This window comes from Nesoenas mayeri, assembly GCF_963082525.1.
Source record: "Nesoenas mayeri genome assembly, chromosome: 26".
NCBI lineage: Eukaryota > Metazoa > Chordata > Aves > Columbiformes > Columbidae > Nesoenas > Nesoenas mayeri.
Genome location: NC_137552.1, coordinates 2,195,905 through 2,214,577, shown reverse-complemented (window position 1 = coordinate 2,214,577; position 18,673 = coordinate 2,195,905). Strand labels below are relative to the sequence as shown.

At 49.0% G+C, this 18,673-nt stretch overlaps 1 protein-coding gene across 1 annotated transcript in view; it reads right to left on the bottom strand.

Annotated features, from left to right (window-relative positions):
* MYO1D (myosin ID) overlaps window positions 1-18,673 on the bottom strand; it is a gene marked incomplete at both ends in the record, with an annotated part of 145,280 nt that overhangs the window by 29,002 nt on the left and 97,605 nt on the right. The window contains one exon of the mRNA XM_080360011.1: window positions 14,574-14,728. Coding sequence (XP_080216137.1) covers window positions 14,574-14,728 — 155 coding nt within the window. The remainder of the gene's footprint in view (window positions 1-14,573; window positions 14,729-18,673) is intronic.

The window sequence follows — 18,673 nt, the reverse complement described above, 5'->3', positions numbered from 1 at the left end:
AGCTCGGGAGGGGAGCTGCTGACCTTTTCTAAGTGCAAAGGGAAGTGGAGAACTTTCCGCTGAAATCTGATGGTTAAAAATAAGCTTTTGGAAAAACCAAACCAAAAAGCTGTGGTGTACTTAACCTTTTCCTCCCCAAGTTCCCCTCCACTGACATTTGATGTTTGGGTGGCTGGGGGATGAAAGAGGAAATGCTATTTTGTCTTTTGCAAAAGAAGGTTCGTTTCAGGCCGGTTACGTGTGCTGGTCCAATGACGCTGCCCGTCCATCCGTCTGTCCCCAAGACACAGAAGACTAATAAATGAACTAAATGAAAAACTAACTGCCAGATAGCCAAATAAACACTCCAGTGCTGGAAAGGCAGGTCAAATCCAACCCTTCCACGTCGGTTTTGCTGCCAGGCTGCACAATGTGCCATCTCCTGCCTGTGGGAGGATGAGCAGGGGAGGAGGAATCAGCTGTTATGCCAAGAATGGTGATATTTGGCAGAAAAGGATCCAGTCCTGAGGCAATCTGGTTTGATCTGTTCCACTGCCGGCGCCTCTGTTCAAAGGCACGGACTCCCTAAGTGCAAAACGAACACGATGTTAACCTGCAATGTGCAGTTTCAGGTTTACATCTTCATCTCTTCTCTCCTTATTCACAAACCATTGCTGACCCAGGACCGAAGAGGGTTTTTTTTTCTGGGTTAATAAACTTTCAAGTTTGAAATAAATGTATTTCCAAGCGTCCAACACTCCCTGTGTGCGCAGACCTGATGGCCACGGCTTGGGTTTTGTGTGTCCCCCTTTGGCTCAGTAACCTCTCCAACAGCAAAACGAAACACAGGCCACGACAGATTAAAACACAGAGACTGTGCAAGAGCAGCAAATGATCTCGGGTTTTGCTACAGAAACCCTCGCACCTGGGTCAGACGCCGGCACCAAGTGCGTAACGCACAAACACCTCACGTTTCTCCTTTGGCCAAAAGCTTTGAGCTGGTTTATACACGTAGGAAGAGAAATACCAGGTGAACGCTGCAATGGACACTGATCATTGAACTTCTTACGAACTTCCTTCCAATCTGCAGTCAGGTTTGCGTTGAGCTAAACTGGGTTCAATTCTTTAAACAAACCCAAAGGAAGCTGGTTTATCAGGGAACAATCTGCAAACAGAACAGCAGCAACATGCAAACAGCTTTTATCTCTTTTCCTAAGTCTTGAAAAAAGAACCAAACCAAACCCACCAAACCCCAAAACTAGGTCAGGGTTGGCCGTCCTGCCATCTCACGCTCTATATTTAGCCGTATCTACGAGCACACAACACGGCGAATACATCGCTACAAGCTCTGGAGGATACGTGATCATAACTGACACGCGACTCGCATGAACCCAACACGGCAAATCCAGAGACCTGGGAGCTCATGAACACGAGCCAGCAGCACTGACCCCTCTGCGTTCAGATAACGGCCGCTCATTGCGCTATTTTTCTCAACATAATTAAGAACAAAACACGCCTTTAATCCCATTGGCAAGATAAACGCTTCAGGTGCGAGTTCAGCAGCGAAACTCTTAACTCTGAGTTGTTGGGAGCACCAGCACCTGCATTTACAGCCACTTGGCTTTGAGGAGGAAATATATATATATATTTAGCATCGTTTTAACATCTTTAAAGCCACATGTTGTTCCATCAGCGCCCTCCTGGTAGCACAGGTATGGATTGCACGCCCGCGGAGAGGTGGAGAACAGCAAGATGTGCGTGCGGTCGGGATGAGAAGCAGCTCGGTCACGGCTAAAAGAGGCGGTGACGGGGTTCTGGGTGGAACCTCCAGCTCATTAATCACACCAGGTGTCTCAGATTTCATCAATACAAAAGCACTTCCATTTTATTTCAGGTAAATATGTGGCAATGGCTTGGACAGGAACAGCAGCGGTGACCTTGGTCACCCTGTCTGCTGCATCGCCTCGCACAGCTCCCGGCTCCACGGCAAGCACAGCACAGCAAACACACACCTCTCCGCCTCCCGTGGCCCCGGCTCCCCAAACCAGCATTTAAACCACAATTTAAACAAATCCTGCCGCTCCCTGGACGTGTAACACCCCAGCATGGAGTTAACGTTTTGAATTGCTCTGGTCTGAGAGCCAAGGTCTTTCTGAGCTCTCAGGGGGCAGCGGGGAAGGGGACACGGATGGGACAGACCCTGCCTGACATCCAGACTGAGCAATGACAGCATTCCAAGCCATTAGCGCCAGGCTTCGTGTTCAAGGAGAGTCGGGATTGTCTGGCTGGGAGGACAGCGGCTGTCCTGGTTCGCTCTGTTTTGGGGCAGTTCTGTTTGGGAACCTCTCTTAGCTCGGCCTGTCCCCATCCTGCCGTTCGCAGAGGCCTCTGGGCCTTTTGTCTTTGTCTCTCTTCTCTGTTCAGGACCAGGTGCAAGTTCTCATTCTTTTATTTTATATTCTATTTCCATTATATATATCGATTAGAATGAGCAGTGCTATATTAATATTATTTTGTTATTTTATTAAACCGTGTTTATCTCAATCCACAAGTTTCTCCCTTCCCTTTTGATTCTCTCCCCTATTTGGGGGCACAAGTGGGGGAGTGAGCGATTATCGTGGGTTTGAATTGCCAGCGTAAGGTTAAACCGTGACAACCCCCCAGCACCGAGAGGAGTCATCGGCACTAATCACTCACCGTGTAATTACTCAGCCACTCAACCTCCACTGCAGGAGGCACCTTCGTACCAGTGGGAGATCCTTACAGGTTATTCACTGCCAAGCACGACGTGACACATCCCCAACATCTACAGCCTGCAGATGTGCACGGAGGACAGCGTGGAGTTAAGCTGGGCACTTAAGTCCCACTTTAGTCACGCTGCGGTATCAAGACTGGACCGGTCTAAGCTTTCTGTAAAGAACACTCCCTCCAACTTGTGTTTTCTGAGCTCATCGCTCCTTTGTCTTGTCATTCCCACTTTCTTCTGGCCAATTTGCAGGATCCAGTACGAGTGGGACTGTAGGAGAGGCACAAGAGGACTATTAACATTCAAAAGTCTCCATGTAAATCCTGATGATAAAGCAAATTAATTCCAGTCTGAGCCAACTCAGCCGAGACCAGCAGCTGGGCAAACATACACCTTCAAACTGCAAACGTACAACTTAAGCAAATATAAGTAGCTAACGAATGCTTTGGGAAATGCCAACCCTATCCCATTTTCCCCAAAGCAGCATCAGTTAAAACTAGTGGTGATTTGAAGACAAATGGTGGAATTAAGGTCCTACATGCAGGTCCCTCGTGCCGTTGCAGAGACCACGGGGTCCATCCCCTGCCTTGAGCTGCCGCTGCAGAAAGAACGAGGCTCCTGTAGGGCCCGTGTCCCACCTACCAGCCCTGTGCAGATTCCTGATGTACCATGAGGTGTTTAAAACCAGCACTAAACACCTCTGCTCAGGCAAATGAACTCTGCTCCTGTCTACTGGTCAAGTCTGCTTCAAAACCCCACTTGGTGCTTGAGTCGAGCCAGGTGCCCACAGCGGGGACGTATGTCAAGTAACTCTGGAAACACTTATCCTGCATCACCCTCAATGCGACGTCCTCAGCAATGCAAATCAGAACGTGTGCTGGCTGCTGGGGTGACAAATTGGTTATTAAACATTTTACCCTCTTCAAAAGTCCCTGGGAGGAGGCGCCGCTGCTTGGACGTGGATGTGAACACCAAGCTCCCCAGTGCCCGTGTGGCCGTCTCACATGGAGCTGAAACCTCTTTCCTTCCTCCTTTTCTACATGAAAAACCCAACAAACAGGATCCATTCATCAGATACCGCAATGGCACATGGCTGGGGGGCAGCCCCAAAGCATCTTTTATGCTTCCATTAAAACCATTGAGAAAGAAGCTCTGAGAGGGGAGGAACAACTACAGCCTGCTTTCCTAAAATAATGAGAACCAAGCAAACAAATTAATCACAGCTTGCACTCCTGAACCATCACCTTGTCCCCCAGCGCCTGTTCCTCACCCCATTTCCATGCTGTGATAGCTGTTTGGGCAGCAAATCCCCATCGGATGGAGGCGGCTGAATTCTCCCCTTTGGCTGAGTTTGTCTCTTTAATCAACGTGACTGATTTTCACAGAACTTAAGAGAGAACGCTCTTTGCTACCTCTCTCCTTGCTGTCAAATCTGAGGATACAGCAGCCACATAAAACCACGTTTCCCTGGGAAACCAGCCTAAAAATAGCCGGGCTGGCTGGGGAGGATGGTCTGGAGTGTTTGAAATTGCGGTTAGGATGAGATTGCACGGGGGGTTAATTATTAATATCTGCATTACCCCTTCGAATGCTAAAGGTCCCAGTGGAAAACGCTGTCTGGCAGGCGGTCACTGGTGAGAACTGACCTTCCTCCCAGTGTGAGGAGGAGTGCGGCCCAGCCAGCCCCCCCAGATCTGCAGAGCCAATGTGGGGATGCAGCCTGGTCTGAATCCATCCTCAGTCTGGTCCAAACCCATCTCAGCCTGGTCTAAACCCATCTCAGCCTGATCCGAACCCATCCTCAGCCTGGTCTGAACCCATCCTCAGCCTGGTCTGAACCCATCCTCAGCCTGGTCTGAACCCATCTCAGCCTGGTCCGAACCCATCCTCAGCCTGGTCCGAACCCATCCTCAGCCTGGTCCGAACCCATCCTCAGCCTGGTCCGAACCCATCCTCAGCCTGGTCTGAACCCATCCTCAGCCTGGTCTGAACCCATCTCAGCCTGGTCTAAACCCATCCTCAGCCTGGTCTGAACCCATCTCAGCCTGGTCTAAACCCATCCTCAGCCTGGTCTGAACCCATCCTCAGCCTGGTCTAAACCCATCCTCAGCCTGGTCTAAACCCATCCTTAGCCTGGTCCAAACCCATCCTCAGCCTGGTCTAAACCCATCCTTAGCCTGGTCCAAACCCATCCTCAGCCTGGTCTAAACCCATCCTCAGCCTGGTCTAAACCCATCCTTAGCCTGGTCCAAACCCATCCTCAGCCTGGTCTAAACCCATCCTCAGCCTGGTCCAAACCCATCCACCGCCTGGTCCAAACCCATCCTCAGCCTGGTCTGAACCCATCCTCAGCCTGGTCTGAACCCATCCTCAGCCTGGTCCAAACCCATCCTCAGCCTGGTCTGAACCCATCCTCAGCCTGGTCTGAACCCATCTCAGCCTGGTCTAAACCCATCCTCAGCCTTGTCTGAACACATCCTCAGCCCGGCTCAGTTCCAGCACATGGGCGGCACAGAGGTGACAGCTGGAACCAGCTCGGTCATGCACTGGTGGCGGCACCGACAGCTCGGGGGGTTCGTCTGCTCCCGCGCTGGTGTCAGCCCAGGTCCCGCAGGCTCGCCTGTCAGATCTCTCCTCCCATCAGGGAGACCTGAGTGCGGCCTTTCTGGAGTTAAAAGGGGCTGATCAGAAAGATGGGGACAGACTTTTGAGCAGGGCCTGTTGTGACAGGACAAGGGGTGATGGTTTGAAAGTAAAGGAGGGAGATTCAGGCTGGACATGAGGAAGGAATTGTTGCCCTGAGGGTGGTGAGAGCCTGGCCCAGGTTGGCCAGAGAGGTGGTGGCTGAACCATCCCTGGAGACATCCCAGGCCAGGCTGGACGGGGCTCTGAGCACCCTGAGCTGGTGCAGATGTCCCTGTCATGGCAGGGGGGGCACTGGGGGGGCTGGGAAGGTCCCTTCAACACAAACCATCCTGTGATTCTCTGATTCTGAAACACCTCCACACTGAGATGAGCAAAGGAACGAGCTTGTGCTCCAGGAGGCTGGGGCTGGGTTGGACTGAGGGGGTAGAACAGTATGAAGAAGGGTTTATTTTAGCGCTTTTGGCTGTTTTCTACCTGTACATCAACGAAACATTCTACACTGCCAATGTGAGCTGGACTCGATGATCCTTGTGGGTCCTTTTCCAACTCAGGACATTCTACGATCTATGTAAACACAAATACATCACATTTCTGCAACCCTGTCGTTCCTGGAGAGGAGCTCGGAGATAGCAGAGGTGATGGAGAGGGCAGGACACCTTCCCCTTCTCCAGTATCAGCTCATCTGCTCATTTCACACAAGGAAAAGCAAGAAGGAGAAAAAAAAAACCCTTTTGTGCATTTAATTCAGAATCTAATTACCTCGTATAAATTAGTTCGTTGGCTTGCACCTAAGATTTAGCATGTAATAGGCTATGAATCACATCTCTGCTACAGGATGTATTGTGCCATTTACATGTGAAAATGCTTTATGCGAGGCACCCTGTGGACTAGGGATATTAATTTATACCACGGGCTCTGGAAGATTAAGCGAAATTAAAGAAGATAAGGAGATAAGTCACAACTGCTGATCAATGCTTCTTAATGAGGAACATGCTCTGTGTGCATTTTAAGGTGAAATCAGCCATCAGAGCCTCCGCAACCATAAGGTCGGTGGGATAGATGAGGAGGATATGCATTAAAACTCCGTTGATTGTAAGAAAAACTCTCTTGTCACCAAAACCCACTTGCTCCATGTGCTTTAAACACTCCCTTTAATCTGCCCAGATTAACTCCTATGGATATAGACCCAGACAGACAATATTCTTCACTGTTGTCTTGATTTTCACCCTTCCAACAAGCCACGTTTGGTGGCCAGAACTATTCTTGCAGTCAATCCCAATTCATGGATCGATGAGCATTTCCTACCGGTTTGTGAGCGCACAGGGAAAACAGGCACGTGCGCCCCAATTTCCCTAACAAGGCAGCAACACCCACGCCGAGGGCTCCTAATTCACTTTATAAGGAGGAGCTGTCACCTATAAGTTGTTCCACCTGAAAGAGAAGGCGCAAGAGCCGCGGGCAATGGTGGATGCGGGAGATGCGGCTCCTCCTGAATCCCGTCGGCAACTCCAACAACTCAACTGTTTTCGTGTTTATTCTCCATCCTGACCAGCTCCTCCTCACTATTTAAAAGAGAACACAACATTACTTACAGTCTAATTTTAAGCTAGTGCCCCGGAGCCTGAAACTGCATTAATTTCCATAGATACTGAGTGGTTTTACCAGTACGGTGGAGCTAATTAGCCCCATCTTTATTATTACCGTCACCTCCTGGAGGGACAACACAGGACACGAACACACAGCGGTGACCCAGAACTGGTTGGGAGAAGCCGGCAAATGCTCCCTTAGCATCAAAAATACACCAGATAGTGCGTGAAAATAAAGCGTTCGGGGAGAAAACAAGAATTATCTGGACTGCAAGTGGTTGAATTTATTATGTCTGCCTAAAGACAACAGGGCTGAGCTCCAACAGCACAGAGTTATTAGGCGCCAAGAAACGCAGAAGCCACCCGGTGATAATTTTGTTTTCATGTGGGGCTTTTTATACATCTGCTTAGAAATTCTGTTTCCATTAGTGATAAGGGAATTCAGACCGGCACGAAAACACGGCGAGTGGCGCGGGACTCCAGTTACAAACCCAGAAGGGTTCTTGAGGCCCTAGAAATGACCATTTCAGGTGGGATTCCCCACATTTGTGTTTCGGTGTGTCTGCACCATCCCATTGATGTGCTGTGCAAAAGCAGGATGAGTTTATCTGTATCACGTACGCAGCCAAGAGCCGGTTTAATCACAATATTCACACGCGTGTGTGTGCCAGTATAATGGTGTTCTTGCTGTCCAACAGCACCAATGAGCAAGGAGGGACGTCCACATTAATTCCTAAAGAGACGAAGCAAACCTAGCAGGCGCAACGCTGATTTTCTACCCTGGGCTGCAAACCCATCTACAATAACCCTACAAAAATACAGCAGAATAACACGTTTGTTAAATAATTACCTCTGCTGGATCGTTTGCACCAGAAAAAGGCAAATAAAGGATGCTCAACACAGGCCTTGATAACACAGCTCGGGCTCTCCAGGGTAGAGCGAGAAGCCTCATTTTCCTCAAAAACAAATTGAAAAGATTAAGGCATCCTGTGATTTAATGGCAGCTCTTCAAGCAGCAGCACTGCCTGCAATCAGAACACAAAGGCTTGTGAGACCAAAAAAGGGGATAATGCATCACAAGCGGGGGAAAAGAAAGAAGAAGTCTAAATGATGCAATAAAACCATAAAGCACGTCTCTTCAGAAAAACCAGGGGCCGCGTTTTGCGGTCGTTATCATTCCGCCAGCAATTCCTTGCAGAGCGTGAGCCAGCGTTTCAGCGAACCCACAAAAAGAGGATGAGGCGAGAGGATTTTAAGTAGGTCACCAGTGAATATGATCCTGAGGGATTGTTTGCTGTGCATTTTGTTTGCTGTTGGCCGCTGGAATCCTTATTTGAAGAGAAGAATTCACGTGAGGGCAGCGAGGTGGGCGGCAGATCCGGGGGAGAACGGCGTTACCTTTTGGAAACCAGGCTGGTGTCCCTGAGACGGGAAATCTTGGGGACGTCCCAACACACAGCGGCTCTGGGTGCGGAAACGCTGGGAAGGGAGACGGGGAAACGCAGGTTGGGATTTTACGCCAAGGGAAACTTCTCCCCCTGCCAACGCGGGTAACAAACCCATCAAACGAAGCGCCTTTTGCCAACTATTTATCAAACCAGCGAGCGTCGCTTGAAGAAAACGGCTCATTGTTTATCTCTTGGTAATCGCTGTTGACCGAGCGATGTAGAGATGCTGCAGGATGCTGGAGAGAGTGGAGAGAAGGGAACGGAGCTGGTGAGGGGCTGGAGCACAAGTGTGATGGAGCGGCTGAGGGACCTGGGGGGTTCAGCTGGAGAACAGGAGCTGAGGGGAGACCTTCTGATCTCTGAACTGCCTGAAAGGAGCTTGGAGCCAGGGGGGTCGGGCTCTGCTCCCCAGGAACAAGCGCCAGGAGCAGAGGAAACGGCCTCAAGTTGCGTCAGGGGAGGTTGAGGTTGGATGTGGGAACAATTTCTTCTCCAAAGGGCTGTGGGGCATTGAAGGGGTTGAACCTGGAGGGTTGAACAGCGCGGATGGAAAGGTGGAGCTGCAGAGCGCCCAGCACCACCAACACCCACCAGCACCTCGCGGATCATCCTCATCGCGATCGCAAAGCAGACGTGACACATTAATTCCGCCTTTGCGTGGTTTTCTGCCTTATGAGATGGTAATTTCCTCGGGGGAAGGAACCACACTTGTGCCTTCAAATATAAATTCGGGCTCCTTCTTTGCTCTTTGTCATAAAACCCAAGATGCTGGATCCCCATCATTTCCTCCAGGTTGTTGCCGACTACAGAGATGTTGCTGGTTTAACTCGCATGTAAATCTATTAATCTCAGTGGTTAATCAAGGTTTCTACATGAGAAAGGTCAACAGCTTTAAGATAAAGGAATAATTCAAAACTGATTGAAATCAGCAGAGTTTCGTGATGAAAGAGCATCTTGATGACAAACCGAAGGGGTTTAACCCCTTGTGTGACACCTGGGCCTGAGCGGGAACGTCTATTTCTTCATATTAGTGGAAAGTATTACAATAAAAAATACTGAATCAATTTGAATCAAACTGGGCTCTCCCACCTAATGATTCGTGTTCCAGACTATGGAACAAAACCAAACCATGTTGAACCTCCTCTGTCTTTTATGGACAGCAGCAAAAATACATGGAATGCCTGTCCTCACCCTTGCACAATGGATTGAAAATGTGTATTTACAGAGCGTTTCTTTCCATCCATCTGATGAACATCTCAGACTTCATACTATGAACAAAAGAAGAGCTTAACCTTAAGCAGCACTGGTAGCTAATGGCAGATTTCAGTCTCACTTGGCCGTGTTTGCAGGGACCTTTGTTTGCCATGGGTTGAACTGTTGCGAAGAGGAAAAAAACCACCACAAAACCCCTATTTGTGAGTTCTATTTGTACCCAATATATTTAATCTCCCCCAATTGCCCACAGTTCTGAGTAGGTTTTATTCATACATTCGATTTCTGTCGCTGGGGGGGATCAGGGTCCTATTGCACTTATTCGAAGTTTTAAGCAAGTTTTAAGACTCCCTTAGGCTGGGCCTGAGCTCGGCTTTGCTCTCTCCTAAGTCCATAGCAAGGGGTGAGCAACCCCTGCGCCTCCAGCGCGATGTTGTTCCCCTGTTCTGGCTCAGGATCTGTTTGCTTTATTTATTCTATAGCTATATTTTTATTTCTTATTTTGTATTTAGCATAATTAAGCTTTAACAACGGAAGCGCCTTGGCCAACTTGTACCAAATGTGCTTCTATTTCTGTTTGGTTCGAAAGGCTGACGGCACAGATTTTCCCACCAATATATATAAACATACTTTCCGCATTCTAAATAGAAGTTTATATAAGTCTATTTTATCAATTTTTACATATATAAACATACGTATGTATATTTTTCCTCCATTTTTTTAGACATGTATGTATAAATTACACATACACACCTTCCTATAGTGCACATAGACACGTACAGGTATAACAACCAAACTTCTCCACTTCCACAATCAAATAAATCACAGCCATCTCGGCTAATGAAATTAAAACCAGGCCCTAAAAACACCCCAAGGTGGAAGAGCCCCATGTGGAACCAGAACAGGGGAACAGGCTTTGATGGAACCTCGGATTAGCCCAAGATCCGGGTGACAGAGCCAGCGCCACCAGCTCCGGGACACACCGGCGTAAGAGCCCAGCACTAAAGGAAATGAATCCAGTGTGCGCTATAATGATTAGAATTGGCTGACGGGTCTCTAAGTGCAATAGAAAAGATAAAATGAGCCTTAAGCAAGTGGTTTTCTGCTGGGGTTCTGCTTTGTTGGATGCTGGAAGAAACCCAGTGGCTGCGGAGAACCGGGATTAGGGAGTGGAAGCAGCGAGGAGCGCAGGTCAGCGATACCATCGATCCGAACCGGGCAGGAAATACTGGGTGTATTCAACACAGACTGTAAAAACTAAATTGTTTAGGCAAGGGCTGCAGAATGGAGCACGGTGCTCGGAAACAAAGGAGGGGTCGCTGTCACCTTTGGGGGTGACACCAGAGCTGCCTTGGCAATCCTCGGTGTTCGGATCACGCCGTTTCCATGCCGCGGAGACACAGGAGGTGACACACAGTGCGAGAGCCACAGGAATATGAGAGAAAAGGCTTTGGAAAGCAGGGGCGATCGGGTCTTCTCTGGTGAAGAACAGCTTGGAAGAACCTCCAGAAAGAGTCCTCAGTGGCTGGACCCATCAGTTGAAACATCTTCTAGAGATGTAAGGATCATGAAGCACATTTAGGGGTAAAAGGTGGGAAGGAGGAGTCCTCTTCCAGCTGATTATCCTTCCTTTTGATGTCCAAGAGCTACTGAGGTCCCTTTGTCCTCAGCATGGGCTCCAGCGCCCAAAGGGACACTGGTCACATCCAACCCCAACCAGCTGGTAGGTCTGTAGCGTCACCGTCATCACCTCCGAGCGTCTTTTCTTCCCGCTGAGCAGCGTAAGAGTCGTCCCGTGATCCACATTTCACGTGGTCGCTCCAACAAGGGACCACCCAATGTCCCGAGCTGCTAAAGAATATTTCCAGCTATTTCATGTTTAATCCAGCGCTAGGAACATGAGGAAACATCCAGAACTCAAATTGATGGAGCGTTCTGCAGGGAGGCACCAACTTACTGCGGCCACGGCATCTGCGTCTCAACCATCCCTTCAGCTGGGAGGTCAGCGACCTCAATAACTGCGTTGGTAACAAAACCATCTCGCTGATGTACCAAAAGTCTGACTCAAACACCCGTTAACTCAACTATATACAATTCACCATCTTGGTCAAGTCGCTACCCTGAAATTTTATATCTCATGTTCAATTCGTGACCAACACCTGAAAGTAAGAAAACATCTACTAGGATTAATTTTTAAAATAGGTAGATTTTCATGGGCAAAGGGAAAATATGTGAACTCATGCATTATGTTCCCAAATTTGAAGCCTTTATGCTTCATAACAGGAACGACTCCAAAAGCAGCCACTGAAATACAGCGTCTAATGATGTTACTTCTAGACTTTTTCTAAACAGTCTAAATTGTTTCTTGCTGAAAGTTTCCCAAATAGCCATCGTGAGATGTGTCAGTGTTGAAGTTCCAGGTTCAAAGAGTTTGGAAAAATAGTAAAAGCTGCAAAAAAGCATTTGAATTAGATGGTTTAGGACTCCCCAGCACAGATGTCACCACCAGCCTCCTCCTCCAGCCCACACATCGATCCAGAACGGCACAGAATTGCATGTTAGTTTATTACACAAGTATTTACGTATCATTACCTACACAACCTTTGCTAAAAAGGGGTTTTTTTACTCTTAGAAACTGGAAAGTGGCTGAAAACAAGAATATTTGCAGCTCTCCCATTGAAGCAGCTGCGCTGAGATTTGGCTTTTGAATCACTAAAAAAAAAAAGAGCTAATATTGTTTTAAGCGATGATTAAACAGCATATAAATGTATTTAACTGCCATTCTTCTGCAGTGATTAGATAAACACAATTATTTTTGAAGATAAAATGTCATCGTTAAAGTCAGTAGAAGAAATTGAAAAATCAATAGTTTATACCCTTCTATGAAAGGCGCAATATTTTAGATGGAGGGATGCACAGCGTACTTTATTAAAATGAAGAAAATAGAACCACAGAATGTCAGGGGTTGGAAGGGCCCTGGAAAGCTCATCCAGTGCAATCCCCCCATGGAGCAGGAACACCCAGATGAGGTTACACAGGAAGGTGTCCAGGCGGGTTGGAATGTCTGCACAGAAGGAGACTCCACAACCCCCTGGGCAGCCTGGGCCAGGCTCTGCCACCCTCACCAGGAACAAGTTGCTTCTCAAATGTAAGTGGAACCTCCTGTGTTCCAGTTTGCACCCATTGCCCCTTGTCCTGTCCCTGGTTGTCACCAGCAGAGCCTGGCTCCATCCTCCTGACACTGCCCCTTTCCATATTGATCCCCAGGAATGAGTCCCCCCTCAGTGTCCTCTTGTCCAGCTCCAGAGCCCCAGCTCCCTCAGCCTTTCCTCACACGGGAGATGCTCCACTCCCTGCAGCATCTTGGTGGCTGCGCTGGACTCTCTGCAGCAGTTCCCTGTCCTGCTGGAACTGAGGGGCCACAGCTGGACACAAGATTCCAGGTGTGGTCTCCCCAGGGCAGAGCAGAGGGGCAGGAGAACCTCTCTGACCTACTGACCACCCCCTTCTAACCCACCCCAGGTCCCATTGGCTTCCTGGCCACAAGGGCCCAGTGCTGGCTCATGGTCACCCTGCTGTCCCCAGGACCCCCAGCTCCCTTTCCCCTACGCTGCTCTCCAACAGCTCATTCCCCAACTTACACTGGAACCTGGGGTTGTTCCTGCCCAGATTCAAGACTCTACACTTGCCCTTGTTCTATTTCATGACATTCTCCCTGCCCAGCTCTCCAGCCATCATCACCCCTGAGCTCTACTGGATCCATGATGAAAGGAACAGCAAAGCAGGGCAGTGTGAACACCGACCACGTGGGATCTGCAGTGAAATCAGGAGCATCAGCTCTCAGGAAATGTCACCTGTGTTCAAAACACACCAGATGTGAAACATCTCCAGCTGCTTCACAGCATTCCTGCAATGAAGTGTGCTGTTTTACAATACCCAGCATCTCCTGAGCCTTCAAGAGCAGCTGCCTTTGAAATCAAACTATCTTTAGGCAAAAGCAAAACCAGAGGATATTTTCTGTTGCTCTTCAGCACTGAATTTCCCAAAACAAGCGATGCCGACGCCGAGAATTCACTTCAAATGAACAGAACACCCACGTCCGGCTGTACAGACAGCAGCGAACTTCACTCAGTAGTCATGAAAACTGGCTGAACCGGCACAATCTTCTTGAATTCAGGAAAAAAATGACATAACGTAACCTAAATTTGCTCCCGTTGTGCTGCCACTTGTATGAATATTTCCCTATAAAGCCGCCTCTTTGTTGGTCAGAAATGGAACACGATACTGTGAACGGCAAAACGCTGCATGTGAAGCTGCTCAATGTTAATGGGAAACTGTCCCATAGGAGAGAGGGAACAGCTCTGAGGGTCCGTTCACTCCATACACCATTTCTCTACAGACTTATAATTCTTTTTTGGGCCTGTCTGCAGCAAAGTCACCACCCTGATGCTTCTCTGGACAGTCCCGAACTTGGTCTACAGTTTAAAGGTGATTATTGCTAGTTCAGCTGTAAGAACCTCAATACAGAACAACCCCTTAGGTGCTCAGTTCACCAACAAAACCGATTTGCATGTTGATTTACAAGAGAGACAATTTGCAAGGAACAGAGATGATATTTCACAGCTCAAGCAATAAATCGTCGACTGATACTGGGAGCAGGCGGAGCAATTTGAGAAAGGAATAGCTGTATCTTGATTTTACACGTAGAGTTTGTATTAAGGAGATATTGCGACGCACTCAAAATGCATCTTCAGTGATATTTGTCCCCAAGAACCAAACACATAGAGGGAGCATAGAAAGGGCAAATAAAGTGGTGTTGCATGTGGTTTTGGCGTCCTGGTAATACAGTGAAGTAACACAGATAAAGCTCAAGCCCGGCATTGAAACGACTTCTGGAAAGGTTTGGATTTGGCACGTTAGACTGAATTTTCAACACAACCCATCCCCAGCACTGACCTCTTGAAGTGACTGGCCAGGACTCCCACCAGCTCCCCAATCCTGCTGTCGCTCGAGGGCTCTTTGCTGCACAGACAGACGATGAGGTCCTTGTTGTCCTTCGTGTGGAAGACCACAAGCTGGTCCTTCCCGTTGGAGACGCTCAATCCTACCAGCTGCGAAGAGAACGCAAGAAAAACATTATATTAATATATGTTGGCATAGCTTCGCTGCTCGCCAGGAGAGTGTTTTCCTCGAATTCTGCCTCTACCACAGAGCTTGGGCAACGGCCACGTGCAGGTTCTGAGTATGTGTCAAAAGAGGTGAAACCAAGGGGGTTTTTTGGGAAGTCACAGACTCACAGGCTGGCTGGGTTGCAGGATCCCTGTAGATCCCCAGCCCTGCTCACGCAGGGTCCCAGAGCAGATCACACAGGATCCCAGGGGTTTGAATGTCTCAGAGAAGGAGACTCCACACCCGCTCTGGGCAGCCTGGGCCAGGCTCTGGCACCGCAAAGGGAAGAAGTTTCTCCTCGTGTCCAGATGGAGCCTCCTGTGTTTCAGTCTGTGCCCGTTGCCCCTCACCCTGGCGCTGGGCACCACTGAACAGAGTCTGGTCCCTCCTCTGACACCCACCCTGAGATATTGATCCATTGAGCAGATCCCTCTCAGCTTTGTGTCCCTCCCTGGACTCTCTGCAGTGGTTCCTTGTCCTTCTCAACCTGGGGAGCCCAGCACTGGCCCCAGTTGTGCAGATGTGGCCTCCCCAGGGCAGAGCAGAGGGGGAGGATTCACCTCCCTGACCTGCTGCTCACACTCTTCCTCACACACTCCAGGTCCCATTGGCCTCTTGGCCACACGGGCACATTGGTGACTCACGGTCACCCTGTTGTTGACCAGAACTCCCAGGTCCCTCTGCAGAGCTGCTCCCAGCAGGTCCCCCAACCTGTGCTGGTGCTGGGGGTTGTTCCTCCCCAGGTGTAGGACCCTGCACTGGCCCTTGTTGGACTTCATCAGGTTCTTCTCGCCCAGTCCGGTGTGCCCAGGTCTCCGGATGGCAGTGCAGCCTCTGGGGTGTCAGCGGTCTCAAAGGTGTGAGGAAATGTCACTGCTTAGACTGGGCTCACCTGGAGCAGCTCTTGCCAGGAGCGGCCCTGTCCCTGTCACCATGGTGTCCTTTGGCCTTGCCAGGACCACAAGCCACCCCCAAGAGGGGGTTTGTGACAGCTGAACCCTCTGTCCCCAATTCTTCACTCTGGTGACACCGCATCGCTCAGCGGCAGAACCACAAACCTGCTTCTTCAGCCTTTCAAAGGAAACCAACACTAACCACAAGTCTGGCCAACAACCACATAGGCTGGGAACACACGGATAACGCAAAAATTAACTTCACTAAAAGCCTGAACATCTTGATGAAGAATAGAAGCTGCAAATCACAGAGCAAGAGACAATTCCATTCAACAAACCGGTGCTATGAAAATAAAACTCCTGCTACCAGTTGCCCAACACATTTATTCTCCACCGCTCATGCTATTTTGAGGTTAGGAAATACTTTAAAAACAAGCTACACTTCAAGCACAGACATTAAGAGCTGCCTGGGTTTATGGTGTCTCTTAAAATTAATTTGCATGCTTAAATAACATCCCGTGAGCGCAATAGCACCACAGGGACCACGGCCATCAAGGTTTTAAATGTGCACGGGGTGTGAAAGATGAACAACTTGAAACCTCTGGATTTGAAAAGCCTATTTAAACATTAATTATTCAACAGCAGCATGTTAGATGTCTGAGAGCCCTTCACATTTTTCCTATTTCACCACTCCCCGTCAGCCTCTCTGAACAAATAAATATAACACAAATTATTTCAGCAAATGCGCTTATCTCTGTATTTACAAACACTAATATTAGCTCTGCTTAAAGATCTCCAGCATCCATAGAACACGCTTCATTGTCTTCATCAAAGGTGGTTGCAAGATTCTTCCTGCTGCTCAGTCACCTTTTCATTCCTTTCTGCCATTATCTATTTATTTTCTCTCCAGCTAAGAACAAAGAGATAATTGTATATTGATGCTCGTGAGGCGGCTGCCAGGACACTCGCACACAGAAAACCCCCAAAGCAGCATCTCAATACGGGGAAATAGGGTTGAAAGGCAAGTTATTGCTTTGTCACCATTTGCACAAAATTTGGGCATTCGAACGCGGAGCCTGAGCCATGAGCTTCAAACATCTCCCCGCCAACGCAGCTAAAGGAGATGGGGAACTGCAGCGCGATTGCTGTGGCTGCAAACAAGTTGCCGGTGGTACAGACACGAGCTGAGTGTCTCCCACGGCATCGCCATGGAAACCCCGGCCCTGCGGTGCTGCCGAAACGCCGCGGCAGCCGCCGAGCTCCCGGTTCTGTCGGGGTCACCTTCCCGCACCAGGACAATCTGTCCTCCCCAGTGAACGCGCATCCTAGTAGGAAATGTTTGATATGCTGATATATATCATAGCTGGGGTAATTATTAGCCATTTGCTTCTTTAAGATCTTTGTTATCAGTTCAAGCGATTGTTCTTTCCCCGAAAGGGAATGTCCGCATCGCTAATTGGGGATTTACACATCTCCTGCTGCACTGTGACGGGTTTTCCACCCAAAGAAGGGACCGGGTGTGCAGAAAAACGAGAGAGAGATGCAAGGCAGCTCACAACACGTATTCAGGTCATTCAGACACAAATATAAAACATAACTACAAAAGGTAAAAAAAAACCAACTGCATTAGAGCGTTAAAGTTTCAATTTACCAAATCCTGGCAAAAGCAATACAAATATTTCATGCGCTTTGTATGAACCCGATGAATTTCTGCACTCTCTCCCCGCGGCACAGAGCAGTAAATCAGGATCAGTGAGCGTGTCCCAGCGCCACGATGCCACCCCAGTGTGTACATGCGGATTTGCTGCTGTTCCCCAGGACCACGGGGCAGGTAGGAGGAGATGCTGTGGCCAACAGAGCAGAAATCCATCACTACAGTGTTGACCAAAGAGAGTTCGCATCACATTTCCACTCTGGAATATTATTCCGGCATCTGTACGAGGCAGTGAAGGGTTTTTTGGAGCCAGCCCTCCTGTGCCACATTCCAGCATCACTTCACAGTGACTCAGACCAAGGGATCTGTTTGGTCAGGAAACTGTGGTAGGTTGCCAAAGGGAACAATTGCAGATCTACAAATAAATCTGATTTATACCAACAGAAATTTATACCGACACATGTTTTTCTAAAGCGGCGATAAATACAGATTTACCTGTAGTTCCGAATGCAGTCGGTGAACTGCAGCGGCCTGACCATTTTGTATAAGGTAAGAGTGCAGAAAACAAATAGTGAGCAAATTCGAAGGGCAAAATTCTACCTTGTTCAGCTGAGTTCACCTCGATACTTAAAAAATAAGCACCCATGTAGAAAAAACACTGTGTGTAAGAGTGTCTGTGTGTTTGCACAAGTTGGGTTGCACAAGCAGGAGTCAGCCATTCAGCGGCGGAATCTGCTGACAATTTCATTTTGCACAATGAAGAGTGAATGTTGGTAGAACAGAACACAGACCGAGGGAAAAGACCCAGAACACCTAGGACTGAGGGTCCTGGGGACAGCAGGGTGACCATGAGCCAGCACTGGGCCCTTGTGGCCACGAAGCCAATGGGACCTGGAGTGGGTTAGAAGGGGGTGGTCAGTAGGTCAGAGAGGTTCTCCTGCCCCTCTGCTCTGCCCTGGGGAGACCACACCTGGAATCTTGTGTCCAGTTGTGGCCCCTCAGTTCCAGCAGGACAGGGAACTGCTGCAGAGAGTCCAGCGCAGCCACCAAGATGCTGCAGGGAGTGGAGCATCTCCCGTGTGAGGAAAGGCTGAGGGAGCTGGGGCTCTGGAGCTGGACAAGAGGACACTGAGGGGGGACTCATTCCTGGGGATCAAGATGGAAAGGGGCAGTGTCAGGAGGATGGAGCCAGGCTCTGCTGGTGACAACCAGGGACAGGACAAGGGGCAATGGGTGCAAACTGGAACACAGGAGGTTCCACTGAAAGATGAGAAGCAACTTGTTCGTGGTGAGGGTGGCAGAGCCTGGCCCAGGCTGCCCAGGGGGTTGTGGAGTCTCCT